General features: G+C 30.8%; 2 protein-coding genes and 1 non-coding gene across 4 annotated transcripts in view; 1 reads left to right on the plus strand and 2 right to left on the minus strand.

The window, feature by feature from the left end:
- Positions 1–21,578, plus strand: part of LOC130676198 (mannosyl-oligosaccharide 1,2-alpha-mannosidase IA) — a gene marked incomplete in the record, with an annotated part of 416,169 nt that overhangs the window by 115,961 nt on the left and 278,630 nt on the right.
- Positions 1,336–4,095, minus strand: LOC130676199 (uncharacterized). Of its 2 annotated transcripts, XR_008991391.1 has the most exons (3): positions 2,218–4,095; positions 1,925–2,135; positions 1,336–1,560 (listed from the first exon to the last, which is right to left on the minus strand). XR_008991391.1 is itself a non-coding variant. In XM_057482266.1 (2 exons), the coding sequence occupies exons 1-2, from the start codon at positions 3,673–3,675 to the stop codon at positions 1,557–1,559; spliced, it is 1,755 nt and encodes a 584-aa protein (XP_057338249.1). In that variant the 5' UTR covers positions 3,676–4,095; the 3' UTR covers positions 1,336–1,556. The 2 variants fall into 2 exon arrangements, 1 of the variants encoding a protein (XP_057338249.1); XM_057482266.1 differs by having other exon boundaries at positions 1,925–4,095.
- Positions 9,578–9,650, minus strand: Trnar-acg (transfer RNA arginine (anticodon ACG)). Its single transcript has one exon. It is a non-coding gene; the product is annotated as a tRNA-Arg (tRNA).

The raw sequence follows: 21,578 nt of genomic DNA on the forward strand, positions 1-21,578 counted from the left end.
ATTTATATTAAATTTTTAGATTTTCTACTTTTTCGGCGAAACTATCAGACTTATTACGAAATATCATTTGAAAAAATGATAAGAATCTTTTTTTGTAGAGCATTCAATTCCCTACAAAAATATGCCTGCCAATTATTTCTATGACGCATCGTTAGCGACTTATAAAAAGCAGAAGACGTAAAAAAAATTTTTCCCATGTTATTCTTATGGGAAATAGAAAAGTGTGATGAGGAACCTCTTAATGTTAATATTAGAGCTCTAATTTTCACAGGCGTCTTTTTCTATCTAAATGAAACTTTCGAACCTGTTTGGAAGAAAAAAAAAAAATTTGTTACTTTTTGGATCACCCTAATACATACACACACACACACACACACACACACTATCGGCATCCTTTTGTTCTTCTACCGATACACACCCATAAACACAGCTTTTTAGGTAGATTTTTCTAAAATCTAACTATTGTATTTGTCCTCATGGTCGATTTTTCAAGGAATTTTGTCACGACCTATCATAATTAGTTGAGTAGGGTTCGAAAATACCATCCGTTAAAAAATTTAGATATGTATATATATATATATATATATGGGATATAACGCAGTTTTGAGGACACGATCACGCCTACAATTCTTATCAGATCTTAATGAAATTTTTCACACTTATTCTATGCGCGATTATCACGGTTGTTCGAGGATGGGCAAAATCGGTTTATTAGTTTAGAAGTTATGGCTTTTTGAAATTTCCATGATTTTTTGAAAAAATCAATTTTTTTCCACATTCAAGTTCATATAAATTTAAAACTAATACTCATAGACGATATCCGTAAAAAGTATCTGAAAGCTTGTCTAATAACCTTTAATTTATGACCTTAAACTTTGTATTTCGACCATTTCATCCTATAATTTGATAGCCTTGAAAATTTTAATGGAATCAACAAATGTTGAAAATATGGGTTTCATTCCACATAACTTACGAATTTCCCATTATAATCTAGTTTCATCAGTTGTATTTTATTGTGCACAGAATATCCTGTAAATTTCACAGTTATTTTATATTTTAAAAGTATTCCTTTTATTACTTATGATGTATCAAATGTACCTCTACTCCCTATGATTGTCACTGGTCTTTTCATTACAATAGCACCCAAAGTTCTTATCGGATCTTGATGAAATTTTTTACACTTATTCTATAGGCAATTACCTTGATCAAGTTCGAAGATGGGCTGAATCATTTGAATAGTTTTGAAATTATGGCTGTTTGAAATTTTCATGATTTTTCGTAGAAATCAGTTTTTATTCACTGTTGAAGTTCACATAACATTAAGGGGTTAGGGGTACTCAGGGGTATGAAAAAATGATGATTTTCAATAATTTTTTTTTTGTAGTTAATTACTTTATTTGACAAAAATAAAAACATAGCTTTATTAGAACACGTTTCGATTTGACTTCACGAAAATTTCAAAAAAAAAAATTAATAATTCAAAAAGTTATCGCTGTTTTTGTAGAGCCCGTTCCTCCCGAAGTCCTTTGCGGTGATCATCATAAGTCCTTGGAGATTCATCTAAAATCAATCGGACAAGAAAAATTAGTTTTATTAATAGATAATCTTGTGCCTGATCGAAGCTTTTTTTTTTTTTTTCGAAATTAACAAAATGGCGGCCTCAGGAAATTTTTTTCAAATTTTCGAGAAAAAAACCGACAGTTTATTGTTAAAAAAAAATCGAAATTTTGAAAAAAAAAAAAAATCCTTCGATCAGGCACGAGTTTTTAATGTATTTCAAAAGTACAATAAATTTTATTGAAATCTACCGAGCAGTTTTTAAGTTACAGTGATCACCAGTTCAGAAAACATAGTTTTGAGAAAAACGCATTTAAAGTTTTGCTATGGATTTATGTCGAATTATAAGAATTATTTAATAACTTACACTGAGTCATCTATTCCTGGACCATATAATAGCTCTTCAGCCGACATAGCAGCTTCCAAAATATCGATTTGCTGGTGCCTACGTTGCAATCGACCTTCTCGGGTGTTATCATTAGCGCGCTTATCTGCTACTTTGATACGTGCAGCATCCATTCTTTCTGCATACCGATGAGAATTAGGCCCACAATTAAGTCCTAGTGTATTCATCAAGACTAATAATGAATTTATACCCTCATTAAATATACACATAGCAACGTATGCAGCTATTTGTACGATAGTAAAACTAGTATTTACCGTTTTTGGGCATATTTTCCATACTAGTTGGTTAAAGCTTTCATTATTATTCTGATTGAATCCACCTACACATCTTGAAAGTAAATTTTCATTACTAAGATCTTCGTATATAGGCTTGATAGCTTTTAAAACATCAGAAGGTAAAGGAGAATAATCGTGAGAAAAGGTATCAAGCTCTCCTCTTGCTTCAGCGCGCTGGTAAGAGCACCAAGATTCTTCGCCTTTTGGACACATATCATGATTCGGTTTTTCATCACTCGAGCCGTAGTGATAAAAGGTTGCCATTATAGCAGATTTCATATTTTCAATAGAATCACAATGCCGGCGTATTGCTAAACCATAGTACACAGTTAGTTTGTCTATTAATTTTCCTGTGAGCTTACCTCGACCACCAAGACCTTTTTGTTTACTCTTCAGCGTACGTAATCGACTCCCCATCCGCTTTTGGACATGCCCTATACATTCCTTTTTATTTACAGTTGTATTTTCGTAAGGATCTGATTTTATAATTCCTGAATAGGTCTTGGAGTCACCATCACCAATATAGTTGGCATACTTAACTCCATATTTAGTTTCAGAATACGAAAACATTTCGACCATCGCATCCACCTCCATTTTCCCAGAAGACCCTTGATGATTAGCAGAACACACATCTTCATGCGATTGATACCATTCCTCGAACTCAACAGTATTTGTTTTTTTTTTCCAATACTCACATAGCTTACAATATGCACTTTTAATGTTTATGTCAAGAATCTTTCCAGTAAAATAGCCAATTATAGAAGAAACTCCAAATGACGATGTATATCCCCGTTTTTGCCAGGTTCCATCTCCCGATACAGTTAGATGATTTATATCTTCATTTTCAGTTGTTGGCATTGCTTGCTTTTCTTCATTCACAGCTTTCGTCATGAAGGTTTCTGCGACGGCTTTACTACAATTCAAAATCTGTTTCAGTAAAATTGTATGCGTAGATTTATCTAAAAAAGACGGCATGTCCATCAGGCCGCAAAACTTGCACAATCCTTCGTATCCTATTCCTAGTATTCTCATTACAAAAATGAAACGTCTGTTTATTTCATAAGAATGCCCAACGAAAGAACAGGAAGGAATATATTCATTTCCACAGTTATTACATGCAACTACAATTTTGAATCCCAGCCCACGTGTACTTGCTGTTTGAAACACTACATTTCCATCACATTTTTTACATTTTATAAGAGCAGAAATTGCAGTGAATACCTGAATAAAATTTATTATTCGAAATTCAGTACTGCTGTCTTCAGGTACATCATCTTCAGTGTTTTGTTTTAATTTTTTAGAAGATGTACTCTGAATACTTTCATCACGTTCGGCTGTTTTCGGATTAAAAACATTCTTTCTTTTGACTGAACGCGACTTATTAATTTTTTCAGAACTCCGAAGTTCTCTTGAAACCTTTCTAGAATCACGTCCCATGGTTAATAATTTAATTCACTTGAGAAATAATTTATCACAAAACTATCGACTGATCAGTGCAACGACTACAGGTATACTGGCAACCAAAAATTATTTTTCAGTTCTTGTACTACCTACAAATTGTGAATATATGTAGAAGGATATATATATATATATATATATATATATATATATATATATATAATTATAAATACATTAAAATGGGGAGATATTCATGACAATGAAACCCGAAAAGTCGGTTGCTTGCAGCTGTTTCTAGCTACCTGCTCTCGAATGCCACGTAGCACCCGAGCGTCCTTTGGTCATTGTTAAATAACTCGAAAAGAATTTGTCGGATTCACTTCAAATTTTCACACAATATTTTTAAAATATTATACTTTAAGAAAATGCAAAAAAAAAAAAATCGATTTTTTGAAAATTCTGACTACCCCTAACCCCTTAAAACTAAAACTGATAGACAATTTCAGTAAAAAGTATCATAAAGCTTGTTTAGTAAGCTTCAATATTTGACCTTAAACTTGATGTTTTGACCATTTCTTCCAATAATTTGATGGCCTTGAAAATTCTAATGGAATCAACAAATGTTGCAAATATGCTGTCATCCTACATGACTTATGCATTTCTCATTATAATACAATTTTGTCAGTTGAATTTTATTGTGAATAAAATAACCTGTAAATTTCACTGCTATTTTATATTCTAAAAGTATTTCTTTTATTATTGATGATGTATCAAATGTACCTCTAATCCCTATGATTATCACTGGTCTTGCCATCGTAATAGCGAATACAATTATGATTTCATATTAATTAAATTTTCTATACTTTGTTTACGTGAAGGTTAGTTTAATACATTACCTATATAATGTTTTGTCAAATCAACTATCTGAAGTTCTCTATCGAAAATAGTCGTTGTCTTTTTTTACCTTCACTCTAAGAAAACGAGCCTAATATCATATCATGTCTATACACTAACATGTATCACAAGATATGTATGTATGTAACTTTTTATATAGATTAATTGGCAAATCTACCTTCCATTTCGGCTGCCGAATGGCCTTTTTTTTTTACGAGACACTCACACACACGCACACACACACACACACACACACACACACACTACCAGCATCTTTTTTTTCTTCTACCGATACACACCCATAGACACAGCTTTTTTTATTTGGATTTCTTCGTTTTAAGTAGTCACATCTATAAGTCGCTTGAATATGACTTACATACTTTGAAAGCACATAAAAAGCCCATAATTTTACCGCGATGCCATTAGTCTTTACCAATACACGTACTGATTAAATCAGTACGGCTATGTTGAATTTATTTCAGCTAATTCAATCATCATTGAGAAAACAAATTATGGTGGGATAATTATTTTATTTACTCATACGTGGAGCACATAAACAGCACATAATTTTAATCTAGGCAGATAGGCACTTTCTTTCGAATTCCGTGTGAGGAAGGAACTAGCTGCGTCTGTAATATATTTTTCCAACACCAAGCTGCTGCGATGAAAATAATTACGTCCCAACAATCAAAATTCAAAACAATAAAGAGCTCATTTGAAGTTTGTAATAAGTAGGCAATACATATACAGACACATATGCACACCACCAACACCACCAACTATAAACCGTCACTAAAATATGTTTACACTACCACCCCCTGCTACTCAGACACTCACACACACGCACACACACACACACGCGCACACACACACACACACTACCAGCATCTTATTTTTCTTTTGCCGATACACACCCATAGACACAGCTTTTTTTATTTGGATTTCTTCGTTTTAAGTAGTCACATCTATAAGTTGTTTGAATATGACTTACATACTTTGAAAGCACAGAAAAAGCCCATAATTTTACAGCGATCACATTAGTCTTTACCGATACACGTACTGATTAAATCAGTACGGCTATGTTGAATTTATTTCAGCTAACACAATTATCATTAAAAAAAAAAATTAGGGTGGGATAATTGTTTTATTTACTCATACGTGGAGCACATAAACAGCACATAATTTTAATCTAGGCAGATAGGCACTTTCTTTCGAATTTCGTGTGAGGAAGGAACTAGCTGCGTCTGTAATATATTTTTCCAACACCAAGCTGCTGCGATGAAAATAATTACGTCCCAACAATCAAAATTCAAAACAATGAAGAGCTCATTTGAAGTTTGTAATAAGTAGGCAATACATATACAGACACATATGCACACCACCAACACCACCAACTATAAACCGTCACTAAAATATGTTTACACTACCACCCCCTGCTACTCAGACACTCACACACACGCACACACACACACACGCGCACACACACACACACACACTACCAGCATCTTATTTTTCTTTTGCCGATACACACCCATAGACACAGCTTTTTTTATTTGGATTTCTTCGTTTTAAGTAGTCACATCTATAAGTTGTTTGAATATGACTTACATACTTTGAAAGCACATAAAAAGCCCATAATTTTACAGCGATCACATTAGTCTTTACCGATACACGTACTGATTAAATCAGTACGGCTATGTTGAATTTATTTCAGCTAACACAATTATCATTAAAAAAAAAAATTAGGGTGGGATAATTGTTTATCTACTCATACGTGGAGCACATAAAGAGCACATAATTTTAGTCTAGGCACATTGTCTATTTTTATATTAAAGTCCTGCAAAACGTGAATGGCTGTTGCAGCTTATTATCGAGCTGGCATAACTTGAAAAAAAAAAAAAAAATAATCGAGCCCAAAAATCAAAATTGGTGGCATTGTGAAGCACATAAAAAGCACGTAATTCTATATAATTTTCATAGGATTGTGCCCATTCGGCTGTGCCAGCTATATAGAGGTTATGTTAAATAATTTTTTTTTAATTTTAAGCTATTACTGATTTCATGTTCTTGTGAGGCATTATATGATTACTTTTCAAATTTTTTCTTGCCATTTGTTTATAAATTTTTTATAAACAAATGGATTAATTAAATATTTTTGAAAAATTTTTTTTCACCATATTGTTAGCGTAAGGAAATAATGATTTCAAAAAACAAAATTTTCTTAAAAACTATATCTTATTGTTTATAATTGTTTTTTTCATCAAGGAATCGTTTTTTTTTTAAATCATAATTTGCATTTCTAAATATAATGGCAACAATAAAATTTTTTTGTCAACAATTTATTCATTTGTTTGTTTGACAATTTTTTTTTTTATTTAAATTTTTTTGTAGAACATGAAAAAATTACAAAAACAGCAACCTCCAACAATATGGCAAGTAAAAATTTTTTCAATTTTTTAAAAAACATCTGGATTTTGGAGTACGACAAAGTCCAAACACTGACTCAATTTGTCAACAAACAAATTGCTGTAACTTTGCAACTATTGCAGATACAGTTTTCGACCTTCCAGTCGTTTTTACACAGTATGAGTTAAGCTTTCTTATAAATTTTAAACCTAACGTTTATCTGTTATAGTTCTCTAACAACACGCATTTATTTATAAAAATTATAAATGCATTTTTAAGAAAATTTTTTTTTTTTTTTATTATTATTTCCTTACGCTAACAATGTGGTGAACAAAAATTTTCCAAATATATTTAATTAATCCATTTGTTTATAAAAAGATTATAAAGTTTATAAAATGGCATGAAAAATTTGAAAAGTAATCATATAATGTCTAACAAGAATATAAAATCAGTAATAGCTTTAAATTAAAAAAAACACTTGAGAATACAAAATAATAATACTCACTATCCGTATCATTAGAGTACGACTGATATACTATATATATATTTATCATTTAAAGACGCCGTAGAGTATATATTATATACCTATATATATTATATATATATATAGGTATATTGTATACATACAATGCATACGTACGGTGCCCCGTGGGATACCCTATACTATGGAGACTATATATACGTATATAGTCTCCATACCCTATACACTCACGCCGTCAAGTATATATTATATACCTATTTATATTATATATGTATATATAGGTATATTGTATACATACAATGCATTCGTACGGTGCCCCGTAGGATACCCTATACTATGGAGACTATATATACTTATATAGTCTCCATACTCTATACACTCACGCCTGAAAAGTGAAAGTTGTAACGCGAATAGTCGTAACAAGGTCATTCGTTGAACGTATTTTACTCCTCATATTTTTTCCATACCGGGCTACTTATATGAAAATCGATTCTTAAGGAGTAAACTCCAAAAAAACTTTAAGTAAAAAAAAAATTAAACAAGACAGTTTGCTTGTCCACGATAATTTTCGACAAATAAATAAGACCTTCTATACATCATTATGCATTAAAAAACAAATTTACTATGGAAAAAATAAACAATCATTGAAAAATTTTTAATTATCGTACTTAGCATATTATCTACATACTTTATTCTTTAGAACACAATTATTTATCGAACTTGGAGTGAAGTAAAGTTGAAGAAAAAAATGAAAGCTCTTAAATTTTACTTGAAAATGAATTTTTTTTTTATCCTTTATTCGAAAATACATTCAAATAAATTGAGAAAATCATTTACGTAGAAAAGCATACTCTAATCGCATTAAAAAAATTTTTCTTAGATTGTCCATTGAACATTTCCCTTGTATAGTTTGAGTAATGCGGATCTTATCAAGCAGGCTGACTAATTAAATTTATCGTTCTATTTTTTTAACGTTTTATCTTTAATATGAGATAGTCATGGGTGGCGATATTTTTTTTTTTTTTTTTTTATTTTAATTAAGTATGGATTATAAAATATTCTGAATATTTTTGTATTATTTTATTTACTATAGAACTCTTTCAAAGCAGTCTACGTATTAAAATTCTATAGAAACGTGATGTGAAATGAATGAAAATTATTGCAGTTTATGAAAAGGCCATTGAAACATTTTGAATGCTATCGTAATGGAATTTCGAATTACTTTCTCTTTGATAGTGAAAAAAATACCAATTATTCATTAAAGTTTATGTCAAATAGCTTGAATTTTTTCATTCAGAACAATAGAATATGAAGCGGAGGAAGTAGATTTAGCTTATCAAAAAAAGAAATACAAATTGCAATTGGCTCCTAACTGTCTGTATGAAGGTTTTATGACGTATCTTGATTGCTATCATATGAAATCTACCAATAAAACTTATAACCCATTAAAGTAGTCGCCCATTAGTTTTAAATGTTAGTTGATGACGTCGTTAAAAGGTGATAAACATCGTTCTTTGTCAACAATATTTTCCATTATTTTCTGTAATCATAAAAAAAAAAGCTTCACCGATAATTCCTTTCAAAAAGTAGTTGAACGCTGAAATATTGTACACTTTATATGGTAATTCATATTATGTTTTGATGCATCTATTCGTCTAGTAAGATGTAATAAAAATTTTAAGAAATAACTAATTTTATGCTTAAGTTTTAGAGAATAAGAAAAAGAGAAAATTAACAAGTGCGTGAAATCATCCTCAGTCTCATTAAAAATACGTCATAATCTTAAACTCGTGTCGTCAATTCAAGCTTATCAGAATATCTCATTTCAGGTATAAGTATCAAGAATATCAATAATTATAAGAAATAAGTCCTTATATATTTGTATTCAAAATGACATGTTTATTTGTTAATAAATTATTCTTCATCACAAATAAACAATGTTTTTCTTCTTCATAAATAAATTTATTTTGCAAATAAAATATAATAAAATGAAAATTCTTTCATTTTACTTTTTTAATTTATACAAATAATAGATTTGATCTTTTTAGTCAAATCTGCTTATTCATTAACGGTTTTTATTTATTTATCATAAAATTGAATTTTTGTCTTTTGAATAAAAGTTTATTTTATGGAATTATTACAGTTGAAAAAAAAAAGTACCGATCCTGCCAGGATTCGAACCTGGAATCTTCTGATCCGTAGTCAGACGCGTTATCCGTTGCGCCACAGGACCCTGAGATATACTCGCGAAATGTTTTACAGTTTGAAAATTATTTAATAAGATCCACAAAGAAATAAGGAATAACTTTTTAATTTAGCTATGCAATTGCTTTCTGAACTTTAAACGTATATTTTAAGGTTCATTAAGAGCACAATAACCGTAGAAATGACTTTCCTTTACTTTAAATCCTCGTTTTTCTAACCATTTATCAAATAACTTCCGTTAAAACGCTGTTAGCGTTTTCAAACAAACTCTTCTAAACTTTACTATGAAAATCTTTTAGCTCTTGTGAAGAGGTATGTTGTACGAAACTTAAAAAGGAATAAAGCAATAAGAAAGACCCTACAACATAGTTGCCATCATAAACGATTGCTTTTCACTGTATGTTATTGAAAAACTTTGCCATTGTGTACTTGATAAGGTATTTTGTATTCTTTTTTATTTTTATAGATTACAAATACTAATCGCACGTGAAAAATAAGTCTTTTATTATTATTATCAATGTATGTTATCGTTATTAAAGGTTCACAAATCAACGAGTAAATATTTTTTTTTTATTCAACTAATTATTGATAGATGCAATTACAAGCAGATGTTTCTTTTAATAAATTAAAATATGGATGCAATAAAACGCATGTTCACACTCCAACGCTTCATTTTCGCAGACCAACTTCAATTTGTATTGCATCGATAACAAATATGTTTACTTGTAAGCTCGTTAACCAAGCTTTACACATAAATATCAAATAGAATTTCTGTTGGGGTTAAGGGTTGAGCTAGAAATAAATCTAATTTTACTGCTGTTGGTATGTCGCCGAGCGAGACCAAAGAATATTGAACAACCTTTCATAAAAATGTACTTTTACCAATATAACGTCGCGAGTATTGAAATAAAAACAGATGAGAATAAAAAATGAAAAGAAAAAAAAGAACAGAGGAAAATGCGTTAACCATCGACAATAGATTCTGGTGAAGCTCAATAAAGCGAACAAGTATGAATCTATACAGATATATATCCACACTTTTTCAAGTTGTCACGTCTGTGTTCTCGATTTCAATAATCCTCCATAAAACACCAACATAAAATTATTACTTGTCCGCGAATCGGAAAAACTTTCAGCAATTGTTTTCTCAGGAAAAAATACGACTCGAGACGAATAACACACCAGTGAATTTACAGCCTTGCACAACCTTTTCACATATGTCATCGATGTAACTTTTGTCGCAGTGCAACGGTGAGTGAACAATGTTTGCACACATTTCTTTTTGTCGTCTTCTCTCTTTGTTTACTTTAACCTTTAACAATATCAACTTACAAACATATATCCGTATAAAGTTTTTTGAGTTTATGTAATATATAGCTGTAAGCCCATTAAACTTTTATGATTCAAGCTTCTTTTATCGTGGTGCAATTGGACAAATACAAGTCGGTGGTAGTCCGTTTTAGCAGCATCAGTAAAGTGCCTAGGTCCAATATTAAAAAGTATTTTCTACCATATCGCTTTTTTTTACTCCCAATAATATTTTTTCATTTTTTACTACTTCTTCAATGTGGTTACCAATAGCTCAGAGGAGAGAAAATCACGTACTATTCAGTTGGCACACACTATTGACTGGTCCGCACAGTTACACTACACTAGAGTTTTAGACATGATTTTGTGTGGCTTGTTTTCGCAGCCATTGGACAAAACAACTCGACTTTACGATCAAACCTTTCAACACAAGAAGCGTGTCGGTCGAAACTCTCTGTAACCACAGAGCATCATTGAAGCATGAGAGAAAAAAGGTTATAGAAAAACTCACGGTAACTATTGGATTTGCTGGAACTTTGCACGATCAACAAACGTCAAATAAATTTGGTTTTGTCGCGTTTTGTACTACAGAAAACCATTGAACTCAACTTTGTTTTGTCAACTTTTGTTACTCTTGGAATTCGTATTTTACGTTCAATGATCATAAAGTTGTTTTTACACATAACGAATAAACTGGATAAAATTATCTGCAGAGCAAAGTTAGCTCGAAAGTTTTGCCCATCATCTAACAAACTAATTAATTCATTTGAAACTCTGTTTGTTTCTATTACTTAGTAATCTTAACCGTTATTTGTCTTGTTTACAATGTACTCATACATAAATTAACGTTTGTTTATTCACAACTGACTCATAATATTTTATTTTCAATTAATTGGGCATGTTCATTAATGTTGAGAAATTATTTTACGTGATAATTGTTAAAAATAGATGAAAAAAAAAATTAAAAAGGGAGGTCAAACTTAATTATGCGGTAAAAATTAATTTTTTATAGTTTTTTAAATCGTTGATTCTTTTGCGGCTTAGTATTCTCCATCTTTTTTCTAAATTCTTAATATATCTCAACTCTGAGACTAAAAATATTCACTTTGGAGGAATATAATACAATATTTTTAAACAGGATAAATATAATAATACGAGCAAACAAGAAACGGGATTTACTTCACGAGGAATGAATAATGAGCTTTTCGTATATTCTTATTTTAAAAGCCATAAGGATTTTATGTTAAATTGTTGAGGTGTAATGCATAAAGCTGATTCTTAGATATGTTGTGTATGTTAATGATATCCTTGCACTCTGTGAACTGATTTTCAGGTCTATCCGTCTCGTAGATGCGAACACGCGCGAAGCCGGATCTTGTTTTACATCCACTTTCGCGCACTACCTACCTCCATGGTGCATCCTCAAGAGCATGTTTTCGTTACCACGAATCGTTGAATATACAAAGAGCTAAGGTAGCAAAAAGTTTTCTACATAGAGATTACTTACCTTTAATTTTGTGAAAATTTAATTCCAACTTATCCAATTCATCTCATTTTTATACTTATTTTTACTTTAAATTTTAACAGTTCCAGAAATTTTCAATTATTTTATTGCGTTGACATTAGTTAAGTGTCTGATTCTTTGAGGATTGTTCTGAGGGGATTGTAGTCTCCATGGAGAAAAGTAAAACCTCAATAAGACATTCTTTCTATATTTCGCATTGGTATAAAAGCATGTCAGAGTGAGTCTTGAAGCACTCTTTCAACTGTACTACAGTATTACGACTCGCACGATTCGTTCGGTTCACTCTCGTTTCTTTACCATTCTTCGACTTTTTTTTTCTTGTCTTGCTTTTGCTCTCAAAAAGCATCGTCATGAATCAATACCCACCACACTTGGCGTTTATTGAAAATAAAGAGAGAAAAATTGAACGAATGCTTGATAGGGTCTGAATTTTACTGAATTTATATTCTTTTTTACTTTTTATTTCTTTATAACTGTGATTTTACCATGAAGTAGAAAATTCTTTTCATTTTCCACACACATACGACTATTTAAAAACAACGAAAAGCAAACCATCCGTTTATTTTCTGTATATTTCAATTTTAAAGTTTCAGAATTGAATTCTATGATTCTGAAATGTCACAAAAAAAAACAACTTTTGTCATAAAATCCAAGGATACAGAAATGAAAAAAAAAAATAAATAAATAAACATTGTGTTTAGGATAAAGAAATTTGTTTACCAAAGCGCAACACACAAAGAGATATAAAAATAAAATGAAATTCCGCAAAATGATTCAATATTTTTCTCATTTTCCTCTGCACACTGAGAGCATTTATACTAGAAAAAAAAAAAAAAAGAAATAAAAGAAGAAAGAACTTTACATTGAAATTTGCTTGTCCGTTGCAAGGTTCCTGTGGTGTCTGAATACAAATTTACGTAGCACGGTCAAGGGAAAGTGAACGTAGAAGCAAAAACGTCGCCCACCAAGTCGATCGCACATGTAAAATATTATCGGCAATAAAACCTTTTGTTATTATTTATGACTATGACGGTTGGAGTCGATCTGCTGAATATTACAAGCGCAAAAGCGCTCTTAATATCGTTTGCAAGTCGCGGTCTTAACAAAATAAAAATCATTTTTCTCACTTCGCTATCCATGCACATATGATTATTATTATTGTTAGTTTCTCCTTTATGTGCAGCTTATTCAGCGCTCAGTTATTCAATACCCAATTATTGTTATACGTGCGCTACGACGAATCCTCATGCTCACGCAATTGCGCACGCACGAACGCATATGCTGGCCTTTATACCATACGTGCTTGCAAAGCTTGGTATAATCTATTTCTCTCTTTCTATTTGTACTATACTCTCATTCCCTCGGTTGTTCTTTGAGCGATAAATCATAGTGCGGATGCCATGAGAATTTGTGGTCGCACCCTGTCGTCGACCAAGACGACAAGACGACAAACCATCCAATACATAGAGAAAGCAAGATGAAAAAAAAATTATGCGGTGCTTTTGACGTGTACTTGGGAACGCCCACGTCATACTTCGACAGTTATTAGGGAGCAATAAACTACGAATATTATCAAGAAAAAAAATAATAATAAACTATATGATCATAAAATTTATATCATAAATTACTTAAAGAATATAAATAACTATAGTTAAATTAAATGAAATTGAATTTAATAAAGCCACTATATTATATTATATTCCAAAGCTTTTAATAATCTATATCGTAATGTATAATAACAGAAATAAACAATCTGAATTTCAGCAAGTCAAATTGCTTTAGATTGCTTTCACGGTGACACTAGTTGAACCGACACCTAATTCATCGTTACCACAGATTAATCAGACAATATGATACTGTCTGCATACTATTTCATTGTTTGGTTTGTACAATTGGTTATACAAGCTACCTTCTATGACACTGCCCACTGACATATATAGTAGTAAATTTCAGGATTTTATAAGCTTAACATCGTTTGTCAGTCATGTATTTGCTACTCAAATGTCAATCAAACGTAAACGTGCTACTACCGCTTTCGTTTACATAACCGGCTAAACGGATATGTTGTTGTACTGCCACACATATATAATAATTCAATTCTGCTTTACTCTTCATAAAGGATAACGTCACTATGTGATGAATACATAATTTCACTCGGTGAATTTATTTACATGTATCTCAATTAGATCATATCCAAGCAAATTATAAATTCATATTGTATAAAATATAAATTTACCATTTTAAATAAATACACAATATAAAACTATATTGATAAATAACAATTATAAATAATATATTTATGTATAAAAGTCTTTGTATCATAAGAGGTTATGTATATATTATAAAATCAGCGTGTAACCAAGTAGATCGATTCGGTTACTTTAAATTTATCGACTGTCGAGGCTAATAAATTGTTTTGCGGCACGTCGTGGTCTGTAGTAACGGACGTTATTGAGCCATTAAATCGTGATTACTTTTGTGTGTTATTGGATGCGTTGACATTTCTAGTATCGAATTCTATTCTTTTACTTTATTTATTGTTATTATTATTTTTTTTATTACCATATTGTTGTTATTATTCTATTCACTGCTTACCGTAATATATTTGTCATACGCGGATGCATGCAATGTCAATGGTTTTATTGTAACAATGGCCATATATGTGGTGTCTAAGTAGGCGTAATTATGTTTATCTTAACCATAATATGTGTGACAATCTTTCGCACTTAAATTTCATTTTAAAAATCCTTTTTCATTTTTACAACTCTTTCTTCTTTATCAGGAATGACATATGAGAAAGGTTTTTTTTAACATCCAATGTAGGAGGATCAACTGCGTATTGTTTACGCGGTTGAATTTGTAAATCCGCCTCGGCTTGAAAAAAAAAAAAATTCTGTTGCAAAAAATAAAGTAAAATAAAAATTCATACAATAGTCGTCTCGAATAAACTTCAACAGTCTTTAAAACTAGCAATATTCTCTACTTGTTAAAATTACTCCGCAATCCACACTCAATTGCTGCAACTGTAATCCTCTCCATTTTTTTTTGTTTTTTGTTTTTTGTTTTTCTGTATACAAATCACAACAGATTATATTTTATTCGAATATAACGATAGAAATAACCAATACAGGAGAGATTTTATCGTAAATTATGGGCTTTTTTTTTAATTAAATCGATGGTATAACGCGTGTTGAAGGTAATTAATTAAAAATATATATATATATATATATATTTACGTATAATGTTATTGGCCGATAGAAATACATAATATGCATCACAACTAAAGAGATGTGTGGTGTATATATATATATATATATATATATATATATACAATAACATTACTATATATATATATATATATATATATATATAGTAATGTTACATATTCAACAATTAAGTGTGATGTACGAGTTTTGAGTGTCGCGGCATATCAAATAGGCGTAATCGTATAGGTCCGACAATAAATTACGCGTAATTAACCAACCGTACAGCGAGCGAGAGAATGTCCGTATCGCGTGTACGATTCATATACGCCCAGCATTCCGAGAATGTAAATCGATATGTATAACATACAGGAGTATATCCATAGCATGCCAGTACAGAGATGACTGCTGTTGTACGGGATCGAGACTAAACCCGCTGTGACCATAGTCATTGTTATTATTATTATTATTATTATTGTTGATATTGATAGACTCTGATACAATCTGCGATTTTAAGTACTTAGATCAGTGTATTCATGGAATTATGTCAAAATCAACTTTTGGCAAAGTGTGTAAAGGACAAAAAATTAAAATTTATTCAATTTTGAAACGGTAATTTTGTAAATGATGCGCATGTTTTTTTTCTTATATCAAATAAAAATACTCATAAGACTTGTCGATTCATTTGAACAATTTAACATTACTTATTCATAATGTGCTGTATGAACGATAGATCTTTAAAAGAGAGGGATGCACACATTCATTCATGGATCATTATGAGTTACTGTATCATAACACGCGAATTCTCAAGTGGCCAAGGAACTCACAACCACTCGCGGCCTCATGCAATATTACAAATTTCAAGGCGATAAATTTATTCCTCATGTTCGTTTTACTTTATTTCTATCCGAGTAGATTTTATGATAGTTTGCGATAATACTGACTATGTTGACCCAATCATCCTCATTAATAATTATGGATATTTGATAATGAATTTTTTTCTTTTTCTTGTTTTTTTTGCCATTGGAGGAAAATATCCACTATACCTTTCTTGATAACATTTGAAAAAGTTTGTTATTGAATAGAATTTGTAGTACGACCACCCAAGTTGCCACAGCATTCGACGCTGATTGTTCATCGTTTTCAACGATGTCCATTTATTTTCTGTCTCACTCTTATTCAACTGACTCTTTCACCTCTCTCTATGGCTCACTGCTTCTCTGCTCTTGTCTGTTGCAGTTACTGCTACATAACAGCTAAACAACTCATTTTCGGCCTCGATTGCTCGATCACGAATTGTAGCTCGGAGTTAGAGTTCGTCATTAATTATCAGACTTTTTAGGTCATTGACCTTGTAGTTTTCTTTTGCAATATGATCGCCTTTTATTAGTGACGCTCATAATTACAATAAAACTTATAATGACAATCATAGACTCAAGTTGGTACAAATACAATAATTAAACTAATCAAGACTTATTTCGTCAAGATATTAAACTAATCTTGATTAAATTGTTGAATAAATCTTTTAATCTTGTAATAAATGTTGAAAGTGTTGTAATCTAATTAAAAATTGTTTGTTTGTTTTAGGTAAGTTGGATTTTATATTCAAAAGATGTAAACTGGATGGATTATCATGATAAACAACGTTAAATAGTGTAAACGTGATTTCAATTAACGGTACAATGATTGCACGGTACTGAAGGTAATGAAACTATCAAGTTTGTCCCTAACTTGTTATACCACACGTACATACGATGTATGATGCGACGACGAGTTGACGACAACGACGATGCTAATACTATACGATAGAGCTGCATAGTTTTAGTAGGATAGAGTACAGGGGAGCAAAGAAGAACGGGATTTTGCTTCTAACTCAGCCGGTTGCAGTAATTTCCTCAGCAAGGCGGCGCCTTCTGTCTCAGTAGCGTGAGGGCTGCTCGTTTATCGTTCTCGCTTTGTTCCACGTGGCGCGTATGCAACCCGCGGATAATAGCATTGGCTATGTGAGGTAATTTAACGGTGGGACGTCGGAGGAATCGCCGTGGAAACCACCAACTAAATCCGTGCCTCGAACGTTCTTGTATGTGTGCATAATATATATACTTATCTAAAAAATTAAAGGAACAAGAAAATTTTATAAATTTTTTAGTGATTTTTGGAAAGCTATATTTTAGTGAAAAATGATCGTATCGAAAATATAAAAAAAGCAAATTGAAGCTTGAAATCTCTAGTTTGAAGATCTTCCAGCAAAATAATTTTTTGAGCTACAGTTTTTGCGGACTCATAAGAAATAGCTCGAGACTAACTTCACGGAGAAAAAAATATTGTTCCTCGAACGATCTAAAGTATAGCAACTCGTAGATCGTTACCACAACAATATGTTTACTTATAGTAACAATACCGTATCGTTCCTGTAACTATCTATTAGATAGCTGTGAGCCCTATACGACTTTCCGTAGTCGCCACCTCACACGGCACCACCTCTGCCCTATCATGACAAAACGACGTATCTCAAAAATTATAGTTTCGAGAAAATAGCGTTTAAAGTTTTAACAGAATTTGAGTACAATTTAACAGAGAAATTAATTTCTGTTATGACAAAACGTTGTAACTCGAGATACGTTTTTTGTATCGTAAGAAACTAATGCTTATTTTGATAAATAGATGAAATTTTTATGACAAAACGCTCTAACTCGAAGAATTAAATTTACAATGCAAAGAAGATACGTTTTTTTTCATTTCTTTTATACGCACATTTGATCAATATTATTGGCGTAATTAATTAAATTAGTAAAATTTTGATGATACCCTATTATTAAGTGACACTAAATAAACCTTTTTAGCTTTGTTACGACAAAACAGCGTATCTCGAGATACGGACTTATTTAACTTTTAACTATTAATAAAATTTTTTCATACCATTAACTTCACTGTCAATAAATATTGAAATTAATTATTGTTAGAAAGTTATTTTTATATTATCAAGAGGAAATTCGTGAGTAAATAATATTATATTCACTTATTTAGGTGGAAAATTGTATAAAATAAGACAATAGTATACTACACCGCACAACTTGCAGATACTACTTTTTTTTACAAATGCGGTGATAAGATGAGTGAATATCACAATATTAGGTAATATGGGGTGCAGGGGTGAAGTCACGCTGAGTAGAGCGAGCCTTCTCACTCGAAGAAAAATTTTTTTTATTATCATCATTTTTTAAAACATTATTAATATTTATTGTTATTGTTTATTTGTTGTAAATTTAAAGGGTTCAGTAAAAAGAAAAGGCCATTCGGCCACCGAATTGGAAGTAGATTTCTAATTATTTGATTATTTCAACCTTTCAAATAAAAATTAATGACGAAATAAAATTTTTTTGGCATCCTTAAAGATTCTCAAAGATATTAAACAAAAAAAAAATCGTCAAAATTTAAAGTTGAATGCAAAAAATTGAAGCTAACTGAATGAGCTTTAAGAAAATTTTTAATGATAATAAACACTATGAGTTTTGGTTTTAAAGTTATTTAAAGATACATATATGTAAACTTTTGGATCAATAGTATTTTTCGAACCTACTCAATGAATTATGATGTAATAGATAATCAAACGTCCAACAATTATACACTGAAAAAAAGTTTAAGTCCTATTGGTACACACTTTTTTAATGAATTGGTATTGCGAATATGATATAAAAATCTTTCAGTATTATCGCAATACTCTGTTTAAGTGACTGACTTATATTTTCCGTACGATACTATAGCAAGTCCAGAGAGTATAGTAAAAAAAGTTCCCGCGTAAGACTCAGCGCGTATTTTGCATCTTTTTTCCCCGTGCTTATATTATACCTTTAACCTATACATCGTTCTTAAGAGCATTAAAAAAATTATTTACATAATTGGAATTAAAAATAATCATTTATGGATTCCTGGATGAAAAATAAATTAACCGAGTGGAATTTATCATCCTATCATCAAGTGTTATCAATCAATGGGTTTATTGTTATTTCTTTAATCTATAGCAATGTTTATTTCCATAACCTTTCTTTTCTAATTCTGTAAATTTATGAGTGTAAGGATTTGAGTGCAGTGCTGATATAAGTTTTGCGGTGGCGCTAAAACTCGGTTTAAGCGTATGACTTAAACGAGTTTAAGTGTAGTGCTTAAAAATATTGCGTTAAGACTTATATTTGATATAAGTATATTTGCAATACCAAGTATTGCGATATCACTTAAATTTATAAGCGTGGGACTTATACTTTTTTTTCAGTGTAGAGAATTCAATTATCTACAAAAAAGTATTCTATGGTTTTTACCGTGGGATCAATGGTTATTTCACAATTACCATCATATTCCCTAGCAGACCTGATTTACCGTAAATTTACGGTATTTTTGCCGTAAAAACACCGTACAATAGGTAAATTCCGTAAAAATTCGGGTGGATTTACCGAAATTTACGATAAGCTACGGCAATTTACGGTGAGTGGGTAAATTACGGTAAGTTTGCCGTAAATCACGGCGAGTTAACCGTAAACTACGGCATTTTTACCGTAGAATACGTAAATCTACCGTAAAAATTCGGATGGATTACCGAATTACCGTAATTTACGGCGGATTACCGTATTTTACGGTAAAAAACTGTAAATTGCGGTAAACCTACCATAAATTACGGTAAATCCACCGTAATTTACGCTGGGTTTACCGTACTCTACGGTAATTTACCGTAATTTGGATTCATTGGGGAATTATTATAATAATTAATGTTATTTTTGTGATTGATCTATCATATTATTTATACACTGTCAATAAGACAAAATTGGATATACCCACTTAAATTGAGATGTTTGGATTTTAAAAGTGTTACACAGCATAACATAAATTTAAGCATTTCCAAAAATTTGCTAAAAAGTAGAAAGTTTGCTTTCAATGAAATCCACTCTCTTAAAATGAACCAGTGAAATTTCACTGATTTTCCAGTGAAATCCACCGAGCGTTCACTGGTTAAACCAGTGATACGCCGGTGTACTACATAAATATAAACACAATAGGTTAGATTAATTTTATTTTATTATAAACGTTTATTTATAAACAAAGTGAAGTCAAACAAAAAGAGTCTTAATAACAATTATATTTAATTAAAAATTATTTAGTAGTAAAATAAATAATATTTATTAGGATTTATAAATATTTAATTTGTTTCCATTTTCAATGGGCTTTTTATATTGTTCAATTTTTAAATTATGTCATTCATTTTTGAGGTTAGCTCCAAGCTATTGAAATTACTCCAAAGTTATTTATTTTTAAACTCTGTAAAAATTGTGTCATATAATTATTATTGTTATATAAAAGTTAGTTAAAATATTACATGAAGATAATCAATAAATATTACTTATTTATTGACATAATAAAATACTTAAATATACTCATGTACAGAATGCTGCTGTACCCGCGCGCTTACATATTTTTACTGATTGAAACCAGTGAGCGCGACGTTCACTGATTCAACCAGTGAAATTCACTGGTTCAACCAGTGAACTTCACTGGTTGAATCAGTGGAATTTCACTGGTTCATTTTAAGAGAGCACTGATAAAATAATCTAAGATTAAAATTTGATTGTGATATATCGAAATGTCGTACTTGAAATTAGTACTAATATTTGAAATAAAAAGATATAGAGAATATTATCGTCATAACTAATGTTAATCTTGTTATTGATATATCATATCATTTATACACAGTCGATAAAACAAAATTGCAAATACCCACTGAATTAAGATGTTTGAATTTTATAGGTGTCACACTGCAATAATATAAATTTAAGTAGCTCCATGAATTTACTAAGAAGTAGGAGAACTAATGCAATAGCAAAATTTCATTAAATGAATGCTAAAATGAGTAATTTCATTGGTCTAAGCACAT

This window comes from Microplitis mediator, chromosome 10, assembly GCF_029852145.1.
Source record: "Microplitis mediator isolate UGA2020A chromosome 10, iyMicMedi2.1, whole genome shotgun sequence".
Lineage (NCBI taxonomy): Eukaryota > Metazoa > Arthropoda > Insecta > Hymenoptera > Braconidae > Microplitis > Microplitis mediator.

Bases quoted from the DNA above. Each gene is read 5' to 3' on its own strand.
- LOC130676199 (XM_057482266.1), bottom strand. From the start codon at position 3,675: ATGGGACGTGATTCTAGAAAGGTTTCAAGAGAACTTCGGAGTTCTGAA.